Source organism: Triticum aestivum, chromosome 5A (assembly GCF_018294505.1).
Source record: "Triticum aestivum cultivar Chinese Spring chromosome 5A, IWGSC CS RefSeq v2.1, whole genome shotgun sequence".
NCBI lineage: Eukaryota > Viridiplantae > Streptophyta > Magnoliopsida > Poales > Poaceae > Triticum > Triticum aestivum.
This window is the reverse complement of record NC_057806.1, coordinates 491,689,592-491,703,473: the sequence shown is the minus strand read 5'-3', so window position 1 is coordinate 491,703,473 and position 13,882 is coordinate 491,689,592. Positions and strand designations below refer to the sequence as shown.

Below are 13,882 nucleotides of genomic sequence, written 5' to 3'. Positions count from 1 at the left end.
CACCAAATAGATCTATGTTTGTAAGGCAAGATATAAATTTACAAAAAATGACATGTTGAAGCATCGAATTCAGGAGCTGAAAAACTCAACCACGGGCTGCTAGCCACTCGACAAATGGGTCCTGCCGACCAATGGCCAGCCGGAATGTTTAAGAATATGCTGCAGCGCCATATTAAAAACATTTTTTGTTTCTGAATTTTTCCAAAAATAAATTAATATTTATGAATTGCTGAATATTTTTGGAAACATGATCAAATTTTGAAACCCCGAACAGTTTTAAAAAACACGAACCATTTTGTGAAATTTTGTTCATTTTTGGAAAAAGACGAACATCATTTGAAATAGTTAATTCAAAAAAATCATAATTTTTTGACACCAGGAACCTTTTGAAAAAACATGAACATTTGTTGAATGTGTGAACATGTTTTGAACATTTAAAACAAGTTTAGAAAATGTGTTTTTTAACCACGAATATTATTTTGAATTTATGAACATTTTACTAAAACAAGAATATTTTAAAAAATGCAAATTATTGAAATTATTGACCATTTTTAAATTTTGAACACATTTTGGAATGGGAACTAAAAATAAAAGTTTTGAACATTTCATAAGACAGGAACAAAAAATTTAAATTCTGATTTTTTTTCTAAAATATAGAAGAAATTGAAATTTTGAACGATTTTTTCAAGCTTTTAATTTACAAGAAAAGGGAAAATAATCTAAAATGGAAATGAAAAGATAATCAGGAAAGAATAAGAGAGAGGAAAAGGAATTAGAAACAGAACACAGAAATAAAGAAAATGGGCCGGCCCAGTTTTGGTTGTCTTGTGCGAAGCTCTATCTATTTGACGCTTCGTGCGGCAATAGGATTCCACAGCATTCAGGGCAGATAAATAAGTGGGTACCTTCGCCGGGCCACAGTGTGCACGGCCCATGTATGAAATTTGTTTTTTCTTTTCTAGCAGTGTGCACGGCCCTTGGATAGATTTTTTTTCTACGTCGGTGAACGGATGAAAATTCAGAGAAACGCACCTTGCTTTATTTAAATATATATGAAATATAATATATATATATATATAATATAATAATATAATATAATAGTAGGTAGGTATAGGTATAGATATAGATATAGATTAATGTATTTTCAAAACAAATTATTCTTTTTTTTGCGGTTGGAAACAAATTATTCTTATGTATGAAAATAAATGTTCATGACTAAAAAGATGTTTCGCATGTGAAAAAAATCATGAATTTGCTAGAAAAAGTTATAAATGAGTAAGAAACTATAGAGAAAAAGTAATATTCATCCATCTTCAAAACAAAGTATTCACATGTGTATGAAATAAATAATCATGACCTAAACAATGTTTCGCGTATTAGAAGATATTCATCCATTTTGTACAGCTGCATGTTGAGAGAATGGAACATACGAGTAGTGAAAAAACCAATTACTTAAGTGTGTAGAATAAGTTAGAAACTAGAACTAAACACAGTAATTCAGAGGTACATCCTCTGTTCTCATTTCCCATCTCACGTCCAGCGGGAAGCCACTGTATATAGGAGTAGCTGAGAAATTCCTCCAGACTTTTGACCTAAGTTACCCCTAGTGCTACAATAATGGAGTGAGGAAACAAATTGTAAAATAACTGCAGCGCATCTATGGCATCTAGACCAAAATACAGTGCATCTCAGGGTCCATCGGAACCCTTTCCCTGTTAAAAAAGCTTTGGTAGAAGTCCACGACTCTAGACTGACCAAGTAAAAGTTGTTAGGGCATCTCTTGACTACAATTGAATCAACCGGACAAAATTCAATCAAAACAGTAGGATTTCATATAAACACGTCCAGATTTCATTACATTTACATCAAAGCGGTGCTTGTCCGGCTCTGGAGGTATAATTAATACCTAATCTAAATGGTTGCCGGTGTCCGTTCCCCATATCCGGCCATGAGCCCCAAGAATTGAAGCTTCATCGTCTCCGGTTCTGGCTTGACGCTCTCCAGCTCCGTCTCCGTGACCTGGGAAGTGAAGTTGTCCTCCTCCATGTCGCCGCCAAGCGACTAATCGACCGCTGATACTGAGCCCACCAAGTTTGGCATCGACGGGAGGGGAGGAGTTGTGGCCTTGCTGGGACACGAGCGGCGGCGACCTACCATGTATTACTCTTTCTCGCTGCCGGCGGAGCCCACGGGCGTGCCGGTTTCATGGTTGTCGCGGCGGGGCGTTGACTCGATGATGTCCTCCTCCTTGTCGCCGGTCTCGCCGAACACCGCCTTGCCCGCATCGTCGCTCTCCTTGTAGGCAGTCGTCACCTCCGCCATTCGCTGGCGTTAGTGCCACCAGCAGGCGAGGCGGATCTCGCGGGCGGAGCGGTAGGACTCGAGCAGCGGCTCCTGCTCCGCCAAGTCCGCGTCCAGCACGACAACCCTACCGGTGGCAAGCTACAATCCGCCTGCATGTGCTTCTGCAAGATGTCGTTGTTGTAGGCGGCATCAGCTTACGCCTTCCGAACTGGTCCTCCCGCACCATGTCCATGTAATAGGCACGGGCCTCGCCGATGGTCATGGCGCAATGCACCGACGAGGATGATGCGGAGGAGGAGGGTGGCACTGTTTTATCGTCGGCAGCGTCCTCCATTGGGACGTCGTCGTCCTTCGACTGTCTGCCGGCAGGCCAGCCAGCCGGCAGCAATGGCGGCCATCTCTTTCTTTTGATCCAATATGAGTCCGTCCCAGAGAGCTTTGGCGGGGGATTGATCCATGGTGAGAGTGGTGCAGAGAGGGATCAGAGGTGGATGATTGTGGCTATGGCCGGGGCAGTGGTTTATATAGCAATGGTGGGCGACAGAGGGACAGACATGTGGCGTCGGAGTAGACGCCTAGGTAACCGTGTGCCATCAATATGGGCAGCAGACGGACGAACGGGCGTCCGTTGTGTTGTTTGAACGCGCGACAGTCGCCTACACCGGGAAGCGAAGCGAGCGGCGCTCTCGGCTGGCGCACCGTTTTAATGCCAGCGCCAGTGAGCGGTCGTGTCCGCTCTGGCCGGGCATGAATGTGGGCGCTAACGCTTTGGAGCGATGCCGACCGAAAACATGCGGAAGGAGGTGGGGATTTTGGTGGGACAGGGCGGCCAGAAGAGGGCTTGGGATCGGCCCAGACTCCCGCAAAATCCTACCATGTTTGTCTCCAGTTTACAAAAGAAATTGCGTTCTGACCGCGCCATTACTGATACAGGTCTTCATTGGATGGCTTCCACTGTCCAAACAGCACAATCCAAACGCATGCGGGAGATTTGTGGATCGGGATTGGAGATGCCCTTAATGTGTTGACCCGCTCATCACGGGCGGAACTACGATCGTAGTACAAACCTTAGACAGAAAAGCTACTAGGCAACGTCGACCAAGTCGTCTTCACCAAGACCAACCCAAAATCGGTCTTTATCTCTCGGGATTTATGCCCATTGGTCTTTGCCTCGAAGGTACAATGGCGTAGGGATTTAGAATCAGATGACGGTGCCATCGAAAAGCCGGATCTCCACAGCAAACCCACTGGTAAAACATTTGATAGACATATCAATACCGCATGGCATCGGCCGTCCACATTTGGCATCTCTGACACCTAAGGCAGCACAATTGACATAACTCTATCACGTATTTATAGTCTAATCCGGGCAACATATTAACATAGACAACTAATTAACCTAGCCTCAACATATACATAATTTCCTAACCCTGAAAACAAAGACACATAGTTTTCTTAAAAGGAAAGATTCATCAGCATGTGGACCAAATATTTAGTACAATAGTTTGATTACACTCTAATCATTGTCACGAGTCCATGACTCCACATTGCCTAAGTGTGTCGTTAATCCCATTGTCCGCTCATCACAGACACAAGTACGGTCCGACAAACCTTAGCCAGGAAAGCTATTAGGCAGTGTCGACCAAGTCACCTTCACTGAGATAACTGCAAAATCAGTCTTTAGCTCTCGAGCATTATGCCCATTGGTCTTCGCCTTGAACGTACAACAAAGTTTTGACTTGGAACTGGACGACGGGGTGTGTACCTTGAATTTCAAACGTATGAAAGACCTCTTCATTACCGCAACCACATACCTCTTCAAGCCATAAGACTCGGTAACGACGCCATCGAACAGCCGAATCTCTTTATAGAACCTGCTGGTAAAACATCTGAGAGACATGTTGAAACTACCATGCAATTCTGATATAAGGACCTCTACAGTCGCCTTGACCGCGTTGTGAAGACATGCTAAAGTCATGTCGACCGCACCACCACAGTCGCCACGGATGTTAATTGTGAACGGCCGATTCCATGTTCTCGTGATGCAAAATTCTATTGCGCCGTCGATCAGTTGTAGGTCATCTCTTTCATGTCTACCTCTTTTGATCCTCATGTCATACTCAATTATTGTATAGTTCGCCAACTCTATCCCTCGCCTAGGGCCACTAGCCATGCAAATGAGAGAACCCTACATAATTGGTATTGTAATTAGTAGCTCTTCCTATTAAAGTAAGAAACATCTAAAGCTAAATATTTCCATTATGATGCTTCACTTGTAAAAAACCATTTACTTAAACCTTACAACTGATAACCAAGATCTTTGTCACATATTAAACAAAATGGATACATAGTGCATAATGGCATGACTCACATAAAATGGCCCAACATTTGGTTTTGTTTCAAATTCAAATTATTTATTTACCAAAGCCTATGTGAAAATAGAAATAATTAAGCGAGTGTTCTAGGTTGGGATCATTAATGTTATGTATTTGTATATGCCCATAAAAAGAGGGAAATCAATTTTGGTGAAGCAAACAAGAATCCAAAACAATTCAACTCGATTTGGTCTGGGATACATCATACTCCATTCATTTCATAATTTAAATTTGTCTTCACAGTAAATCGCAATTTCATAATAATATAGAAGGGGAGCCTTGGCGCAGTGGTAAAGCTGCTGCCTTGTGACCATGAGGTCATGGGTTCAAGTCCTGGAAACAGCCTCTTACAGAAATGTAGGGAAATGCTGCGTACTATAGACCCAAAGTGGTCGGACCCTTCCCTGGACCCTGCGCAAGCGGGAGCTACATGCACCAGGTTGCCCTTTAACTTGTACAATCCAATGCATTATACTATTATTCTTCTACCCATGCACAAACTGATCACATGGGGAAGTATTTTTCCGTTGGTAAGACAAAATATTACATTGGCCCAATACCAAAATTGATAATTGTGGAATAACAACAACAAATACTTATTTCTAGTTATTGAAATTTCAAGAGTGAAAACTGTGCTTTATGTTTACCACTCCCTCCGTTTTTAAATATAAGGTTTTTTTTAGAGATTTCAATACGGAGTACACATGAATGTATATAGACGTATTTTAGAGTGTAGATTTACTCATTTTGCTCCATATGTAGTTCATATTAGAATCTCTAAAAAGGCTTATATTTAGGAACGAAGGGAGTACATAATTCAAGAGCATAAATAATACAAAATTCATAATCTATCCCAATTAATGAAGTAAAAGAGAATACCTTTTGCAGTATTCCATCAATTAAATGTAGTGTTCGTTGCATGTGTTAAGTTTACTTATATTTTAAAATGAATAATGCAATTTTAAAATAAGGAATCTACTTAACCCCATGAATAGCAAGCTCCATCTACTTAATTATGTACAAAAACATCTAGTATCTGGCTCCTAAAATATTCCATACCATCTAAATGATAGACTCTTTGGGGGCGGTTTTGCCCTTGTGGCATTGTCCATCTAACGACCCATGTCGCTGAAACAACCTCCAATATATACTATCCAAACTAGATGATACCCAGTCTGTTGCTACGTGAACTGGTTGCAAAATATATTGCATTGATATTTGGTTGCATAAAATGGTATGAGGATTAAAACTGTAAATGCACCATATTTGTATTTGGTTATTGTATAGTAGAAAACCATTTAGATGGGCATCACATTACTAATATGCATGGTAGCATGTTGAAGTGGGTCTTTTCTCATGCATGACTGTATGTTGTGGCAGGCCCTTTTCATGCATGGTTGCATGTTGAGTTGACATGTTAAAAGAAATAGATTAGTGGAGATCACCTATTCAGTTATATAGGATATAGGATGGACGGAAAATGCCAATGGAGGGCAGGTCCAGGGAGCTCGGTATTTTTCAAATGTCATATTTCAAAATTTTAATTTTAAAAAAATCCATGGAAACATATACGTTTTCTGCTTGAACGTGTGAAAAATCATTTGATTTTTTTAGGCTGTACAAAAAATAATTCCGGACCAACAACAAAAAATATTGGCTCATCTTAGAAATACATTTTTGGCTTTTTTTTCTGTATGCCACGTGTGAAAGTATATGGTTATGAATTTTCGCACATATGTAATACACATATGTGTGATTGTTCACAAAAAAAACATTCAAAAAAGTTCGCGCTTTAGAAATTTGGTTTTCAAAACGAGCTCCCTGGGCTCGGCCTCCAAAAGGCTGCACCCATAGGATGTGTGCTTTTAATGGGCAGATTCAGGACTATAATTAAGGGGGTTAAACATGCAAACCTCAGTACTAGGGGATGTTAGGATGGACTTATTCCTTGAAATAATTCCACCTGGGTATGTGTATGCACCTGCGCCACAATGATGGGATCATTCCTGCTAATATTGACGACATAATTAAGCAACATATCCACTTCGTCCCGCGCTGCTATGTATCCATATAACTCTACCAAGCCATTATCCCCAGGAATTTTAGCCAACTCCAATGCGAAAATTTGCAGCATGTTACAACAAACTTTCATGCCCTTTGTGGGATCTGAAAACATCATTGCCTCCAACCGAGCTGCATAAAAAATGAAGTTATATTGTAAGTTTATATCTAAAATTCGGTAAGTAGATACATGACATTAGAAAGGTAAAAACATGTCGTTTGAGGATTACATGTCCCTATCTGAATTTTTCCTTTTCATCTACTAAGTAGAAACTATCTATGTTCATTTCACAATGAATTTTGCTCCGTCGAAAAGTTTTTCTTTAGGAACTTGTCTAAACAATTTTTTGTGTGCATCGTGCCTACACAAATTGTATGCTCTTTTTTATGTTTGTATGTCCTCATTTATCCCTGAACATACATCACTTGTCATCTATTTAAATGAGATTGGTGCTGATGCGGAGCATCCTACGGGCATCACCATGTCAAGAGTCCATTTGGCAAGTGACACGTGCGACATCTACTTCTCATACCTAAAGGTGAATCTTTCCCTTTACACGTGTTCACTTGACCCCTTTGAGGATGGTATACTACTTGACACCCCACTCGTGTGCATGCATAGGTATTGTCGGAACTTCACGGATGACGAGGAGGAGTGCAAGCGCCAAGGAACACCTACACCGTCCGCGAGGGAAGTCTGGAAGAGAAGACGGAAGAAGAAGGAGCTGCAGAGTCTTCAGCGACCGGACGACCGGAAGCCACCGGACATCCGACCCTCTACAGCCGCCGGACGACCGACGACACCGGACGTCCGACAAGTCCCAGGCACCGGACGTCCGACGCTTACCGGAAATCCGATGCCACCTGTCCCGAGAAGAATCAGCGGACGTCCGACGCGCGCTGGATGCCCGGTCCGTCCTGAGCCACCGGACGTCCGACCCCCATCGGTCGTCCGGTACCTGCCTGTGTGCAGCCGCGGGCCTTTGGCCTTGTACCCCTCTCCCACTTACCCCTTCGTGGCTAAGACTATAAATAGACCACCTCCACCTCCTTTCTAAGGTTAGCGTTGGTTTAGCTCATGTTTAGAGATAGAGCTTCGCTTATCCATATCGAATCTACTCCTTGAGAGAGACCGCGGCCCCTCTTCGGAGAAGAACCACCTTGGATTCAAGACCCCTTTACGGGAAGATCCCCTTGTGGATTCAAGACCTCCTCACGGAGAAGAACCGGCTACCCTTTGTATCGTCCCTTGTTGGATTTGGATCGTGTATCTCCTTATGTTTCGAGGATCTAGCACATGTGTGATTGTTCTTGTTGGTTTGAGTGATTCTCTCGTATTTCCCCTCGTGTTTCTCCTCGTGATTCCCCTCGTGTTCTTCGTGTTCTTCGCGGGATCCGCTCCTTTCGTGAAAGATCAGGCCACTAGGGTGCTACCCTACATCAGGTGCCCTATGATAAGTTAACTGGATGTTCTTCATCCAGTGGTGCCGCAACTCAATACCATATAGTATCACCGCATGCAGAAGAGTCTGGCGGAGAGCAACCTTCATTCTTCTACGTTCTAATGGGTATGAGATAAAACTCAAGTCTCACCTACAAGCATATGGGGAAATAGGATTAAACCACTTAAGAGTTTCCACTGAATGGGATAAGACTAATGGTCATACTATAAACTCACCTTTTTATGACAAAAAGGCAGGTATATATGCCCAGAAGTCAAGGAAAAAGCAACCTCATGAGGTGCTAGGGAAAAACAAGATGTCCAAATATGGAATCATAGCACCCCAAACTATTGCACTGCAACAAGGGATGTATGTTGAGAAAAGCTGGTATTAAGAGCATCTACAGCCAGGCACCCCAAACCCACCTCAAACATCTGGGCAGACGGCCCGGTCATTGACCGGTAACAAAAAAGCGACCCAGATGGACGCCTCAAACGGGCCTCAAAAGTCTAGGTTGACCGACACCCTTCATATCCAGCCCAAATGTAGGGCGAATATGGGGGCGCCCAGTGCGTCCGCCACGTCAAACCCGGCCCACACTGGCCCACCCGACCCCACATATATTCCTCCCCATTCACTCCCCGGACAAAACCCTAGCCACTTCACTTCACTCCCCTCCGCCACCCAAGCTCCCATCCGGTGATCTCCGGCCTTCTCCAGCATGGCGTGCAGCGGATCCGAGTCCTACATCTCCAGATCCGTCGACCCTGAGCTCATCCCACGCAGCCCTAAGGAGGAGATGACCGTCCGGCTTGCGCTCCGCAGCTCCCAGGAGGAGGCCACCCGACGGCAGTGCTCAGACTCCTTTCGTCGAGAATCCATTGCGCCCACCCAAATGCCGCATGGATCCAGCGCGTGGTGTGGCATCGCTGCCTCACCGGAGGCGGCGCGGTCCATCTGTCGTCTGAACGCGGTGGCCAATGCGCAATCCCTCCGTTGGCTCATTGAGGTGGAGGATGCACCATTGGCATCGTCCGTCGCAAACATGGCACGACGTCCCCCCCTCCCCAGCAAGGGCAGCGACAGCCCTCACGACGGCCGACGTTGGTGAAGTGGAGTCGCATTCTCCGGCGCCCTGTATGGCGCACCAGTCCGGGCGCCGCAGCCATGTTGTGGTGGATGTTGCCGGCTCGTCCCAGGGCGGATCAATCATCAATCAGACGTCCACCGCGACCGTTAGGGTTCCGGACTCCGACGAGGAAGAGTAGGGCATGGGAGACAGCGACGCCTTGAGTCCCATAAGCTGGCTCGTGCCCCATGTCCTACTCTACCTCGCCGACGACCGGACCAACACTCTGGGGACCGCAACCGGCCGCCGGACAAGGGTACAACGAAGTCGGGCGGGCTCCGCTTAAGATTAGGTTTACCTTGCATGTAATAGTATGAATCTGAGGTTTCTAATTTGAGATATCCGTATGTGGAATGGATTATTCGAGGTGTGACCGGTCATTGTCCCCGGACGGGCCAGACGCGTCTGTGGGCGTTTGAGGAGTCAAATTTGCCAAATCGTTTGTAGATGCTTTGAGCCTACAAAGCTAAGGAGGAGAGATGCTTGAAGACCAACAGGGTGAGGAGGGACAATTATAATAACTTAAGAGCTACATCCACAGCGAACCAGGTATACTCTTTCCTTTGCTAGCCTTCTAGACTGTAGAACTTCACTTGTTTTCAGTTGTCAGTTGTCACAGCTATAAGGTTTTCGGTGTGGACTAGTTCAATCTGATTCCGATTAGGTGAAATTGTGCGCAGTTACAAATCCAAAAGTTTTTATAAAATTCGTATGTAAGAACAACATTGACTAGAAACAATAATCTTTTCCTAATAATAAAGCACGGAGTGTCTCCCGTCGTCCATTGCGTCCTTTTGCAAAAAAATCCCTGCCTTTTCTATTAATTAACCCACAGTCCATCTTTAAGTGAGAACAAACCATTTTTTGCATTTTACACAAACCTCCCTACTTTTTATATTAATCAACCCGCGGTCCGTATTTAAGTCAGCCGAATCGCTTTTTTGTTTTAACAGAAAACCCGAAGACTTTTCGGTTAATCAATCCGCGGTTTATCTAAAACAAAATTATACATATCGTTTAAACCGTAACACCGATTCTAACATGCTAAATATGATGCTATTTTTAGCGGCTAAATACTTCTAAAATATTATTTTTTAGTGCAAACTTAATATATAGTGCACAATCCATTTTTTCCGTACCAGCGGCGATCCGAATTGCAAATAAACATCCATTTAAACCAGATTGAGAGAAAAGAAAATATCGATAACCACACATACACACCTCTGAAAAACCTCGCGGGGAAAACAACATATTTCTCATCTTATTCTGAGCGAGTGTGCGTGCACGCGAAAGAGAGCGAGAGAGACGCCTTAGGACTAACCATATTCAAACGTGTTTTTTTTGTGTGAGCACTAGGGCTACCGTCGGCAACACAAATATGATGCCATGTGAATATAAAGAACGTTGACCTATTAGGGTCTTGAGTCATGATTATTGGGTTAAGAGCGTGTGTTATTTTCTTTTCCATTGCAACATACGGGCACTTTTGCTAGTCTATATAAAGGCATCTTCAACGCTGACCCGTAAACCTCTGGCATGCGTCCGGACAGTGGAAGTCATCCAACACGGGCCTGTATTGGTCTACAACATGCTCCGGACACGATTTGTTTCGCAAACCAGAGACAAACATGGGGCTTTGCGGGAGTCCAGACCACTCCCAAGCCCTCTTCTGACCGTCTTGGCCCACCCAAATCACCTACCCGCCCTTCCCGCGGTTTCCATCCAACGCGACGTGCAACTTACCGCGTCGCATTCATGCCGGCCCAGAGGATGCAGCGGCCCGCATTCATGTCGCGATTTGACCAGACGGGAAGGCGGCGCAGACGGACGCGACCTCTCGGGCGTCACTGCCGCTTCAATGCGGACGCCGCATCCCTAGAAATCAACTCCGGCCGTTGTGCCGCATTGAAGCGGGCTGACCGGCCCTCCGCCTGGCCTCGCTCTAGCGCCGTCCAGAACTGCACCATCCCGAGCATCGCACAATCCTCTTCCTCCTCTTCGAGCCCGGCGGCGATGCCGAAGTCCTGTACCAGCCGCAATGGTGGAAGTTCGTCGTCAGGTGGATCATGGCGTCGCCGTCCCCGCTCACCTAGACCAGCCGCATCCACAACGGCGGGCTCCTCCCGCAAGGAGGAAATTGTCATCTCATCCAACGATGAGGACCAGCCATAGTAGTGGACCCGTCTCCTCACGAAGGCGAATCTGACGGACGAAGAATTCGTCTACCAGATGGGTCCAGCGCCACCGTCACCGACACGCGTGAAGGAGGAGCCACCGTCCCCGCCACGAGTGCGCTTTAAGCAGGAGCCGACATCCCCACTCCGGCAAGTGAAGGACGAGCCGGCGTCCCACCGTGCAACCACGGCCTCCACATCGCCGGCCGCGTGAAGCAGGAGCCGACATCTCTAGCGCTTCTGCCGCGTGAAGGACGAGTCGGCGTCACCCCTGCCGCACGGCCGCTACGTGCGGATCGACGGGCCCTCGGAACCACCACGATGCCACTGCCGGCAGATGAAGGAGGTGCTACCACCCACGACCGCCAAGGCGCGTAATCGCGTCCTCCACTACCTCGGAGGCGGTGGTTTCGGCAGTGCCTCCGGCTCTCGAGCCGTGGTATCCAAGGCTGAGCGCGTGACGCGGCAGTAGGCGAGGTACGACTGATGAAATGCCGGTCCTCGCTTTGCGTTCACCAAGACGGACGTGGCGCCGGAATGGGTCCACAACGACTCGGACCTCGCCGCGGCGTGGGCGCTCCACCGCTCCGTCACCACCATGGAGACGGCCACCAGGCACCGCCGCCTTGACGGCGAGCACCCCAAGATTGGCAAGGAGTGGTCGCTTGGCGATTGCTCCGCCAACGCTGACAGGGGCAAGGCCGCTGCCAGCGCCTTTAGCAGTGGCTAGGGTGGCCCTTCGCACCACGCAGTAGGAGGCGGAGTGGCTCCTCGGTGACCGTCAGGCAGCCACCGGACAGGACTGTCGTGAACCTCCGACATCCTTGCGCCGCTGGAGGGACGACAATGACGAAGACGGCGGTACAGGCGCCGACGACGGTGCAGCAGGACAAGGCGGCCACGCTTACGTGGTGGTCATCCTATATAGGGTTGTTATTTTAATATAGTTTTTAGTAAAAAAAAACGTCAAAATATCATCCGTCTATGTAAATTATATTAGAACTTGAATAAATTCCGTCCTACTAGCACGAATTTCATCCGGTTTATTAATTTTTTTGCAATGTATACCGCTATGGTTGGATGGTGTTCTCCCGCATCTGTGCCCATGGACTGGTTTTCCGTCCATTCATCCATAAATGAATGCGGAAGAAATTTAAGAAATTTACGGATTACTGTTGAAGATGCCCTAATCACAATCAAATATTGACGTGGAAAAAGGTATAACCGCGGCCAAGGGGAAAAGTACGAGCGATGAATAAAGAATAGGAAAAGAAATGAGTAGTATTGATCACTTACTCTCGCTCCGGTCTGCGACGCGATAATCCCTTTTCCAGCCAGAACGACGCATGCCCCTGTAGATAGAGCCATCACGGTGACTGCTCTGTGGAATACCATTAACTTCCACGGTGTAATCGATGTCGCTGACTTCTTCTTCGTCCTCCGTGATCAAGATTTCAGTCGTACGACCCTTGGCTGCGCTCCTTGGATCTTCCAGACTGCCACCGAGTTTCCCATCTGTGACCTCGGAGGAAGCACGACGGACAGGCGGGTCGAGTCGTCGCGCAAGCGCTGGTGGCCACCAGCGAGATGCCATGGAGGAGAGGAGGCGTCGCGAGGGAGAGGCGAGGCGGTGCATTATTGGGGCGGCGACGTTAGGGCGTCGGAGGGGGCGTAGAACAGAACGGGGAATCTGCATCTGAGCGGGCGGCGGTGGCGGCTGTGAGGAATAGTGGGGGCTCTCGCGTCTCACGGCGTATTGACCGAACTAGAATCATAGGCGCGCTTTGCTGCGTCAGTTTTTTCTATCTACTTCCTTCGTTTCATAATGTAAGATTTTTTTAACACTACATTAATATGAAAAAACATCTTACATTATCGGACGGAGAAATATTTATCTATTTGCTCATTAGTTTTGAGATAAATCCTTTACTTATATCAATCAATGGACCGAGCGTTGTTGTTCATTTTCTATGGGACTTTTATATTTTTGGCTTTCATGATTTTGTGGTGTTGCAGGAGGATATTAGTCAAAAAAACGTATACAGATTTCCAGAAGCAAAAGACACATGGTCACCAAAACTTGGTAGGATATTAGTCATTTTTTACAGCTTCACGACAATTGGTCTTCACAAAAATGAAATCATAAACGAACTACTAAAAAATATCCATAAGTAGTAGTCGGCGTCATCCATGTCCTAGACCTTGAGGGCCAAACCATAATACCGGACAAGGATGAAGCTAGAAATAAAGATACCCCCTCCATTTCTTTATACAAGGCCATTATGAAAAATACATTTTGCATCTATACAAAGCCACTAACAGTAATCGAGGCAAAAATTAATGATGTTTTCTCGTACTGGCAACCTGTTTAATACCTGCATGCATGTAGTCATTATG

At 46.0% G+C, this 13,882-nt stretch overlaps 1 protein-coding gene across 1 annotated transcript; it reads right to left on the bottom strand.

Annotated features, from left to right (window-relative positions):
* Positions 1-3,776: 3,776 nt before the first annotated feature.
* LOC123107323 (uncharacterized) lies at positions 3,777-13,281 on the bottom strand. Its single transcript, XM_044529308.1, has 3 exons — positions 12,782-13,281; positions 6,661-6,872; positions 3,777-4,492 (listed from the first exon to the last, which is right to left on the bottom strand). The coding sequence occupies exons 1-3, from the start codon at positions 13,179-13,181 to the stop codon at positions 3,917-3,919; spliced, it is 1,188 nt and encodes a 395-aa protein (XP_044385243.1). The 5' UTR covers positions 13,182-13,281; the 3' UTR covers positions 3,777-3,916.
* Positions 13,282-13,882: the final 601 nt, after the last annotated feature.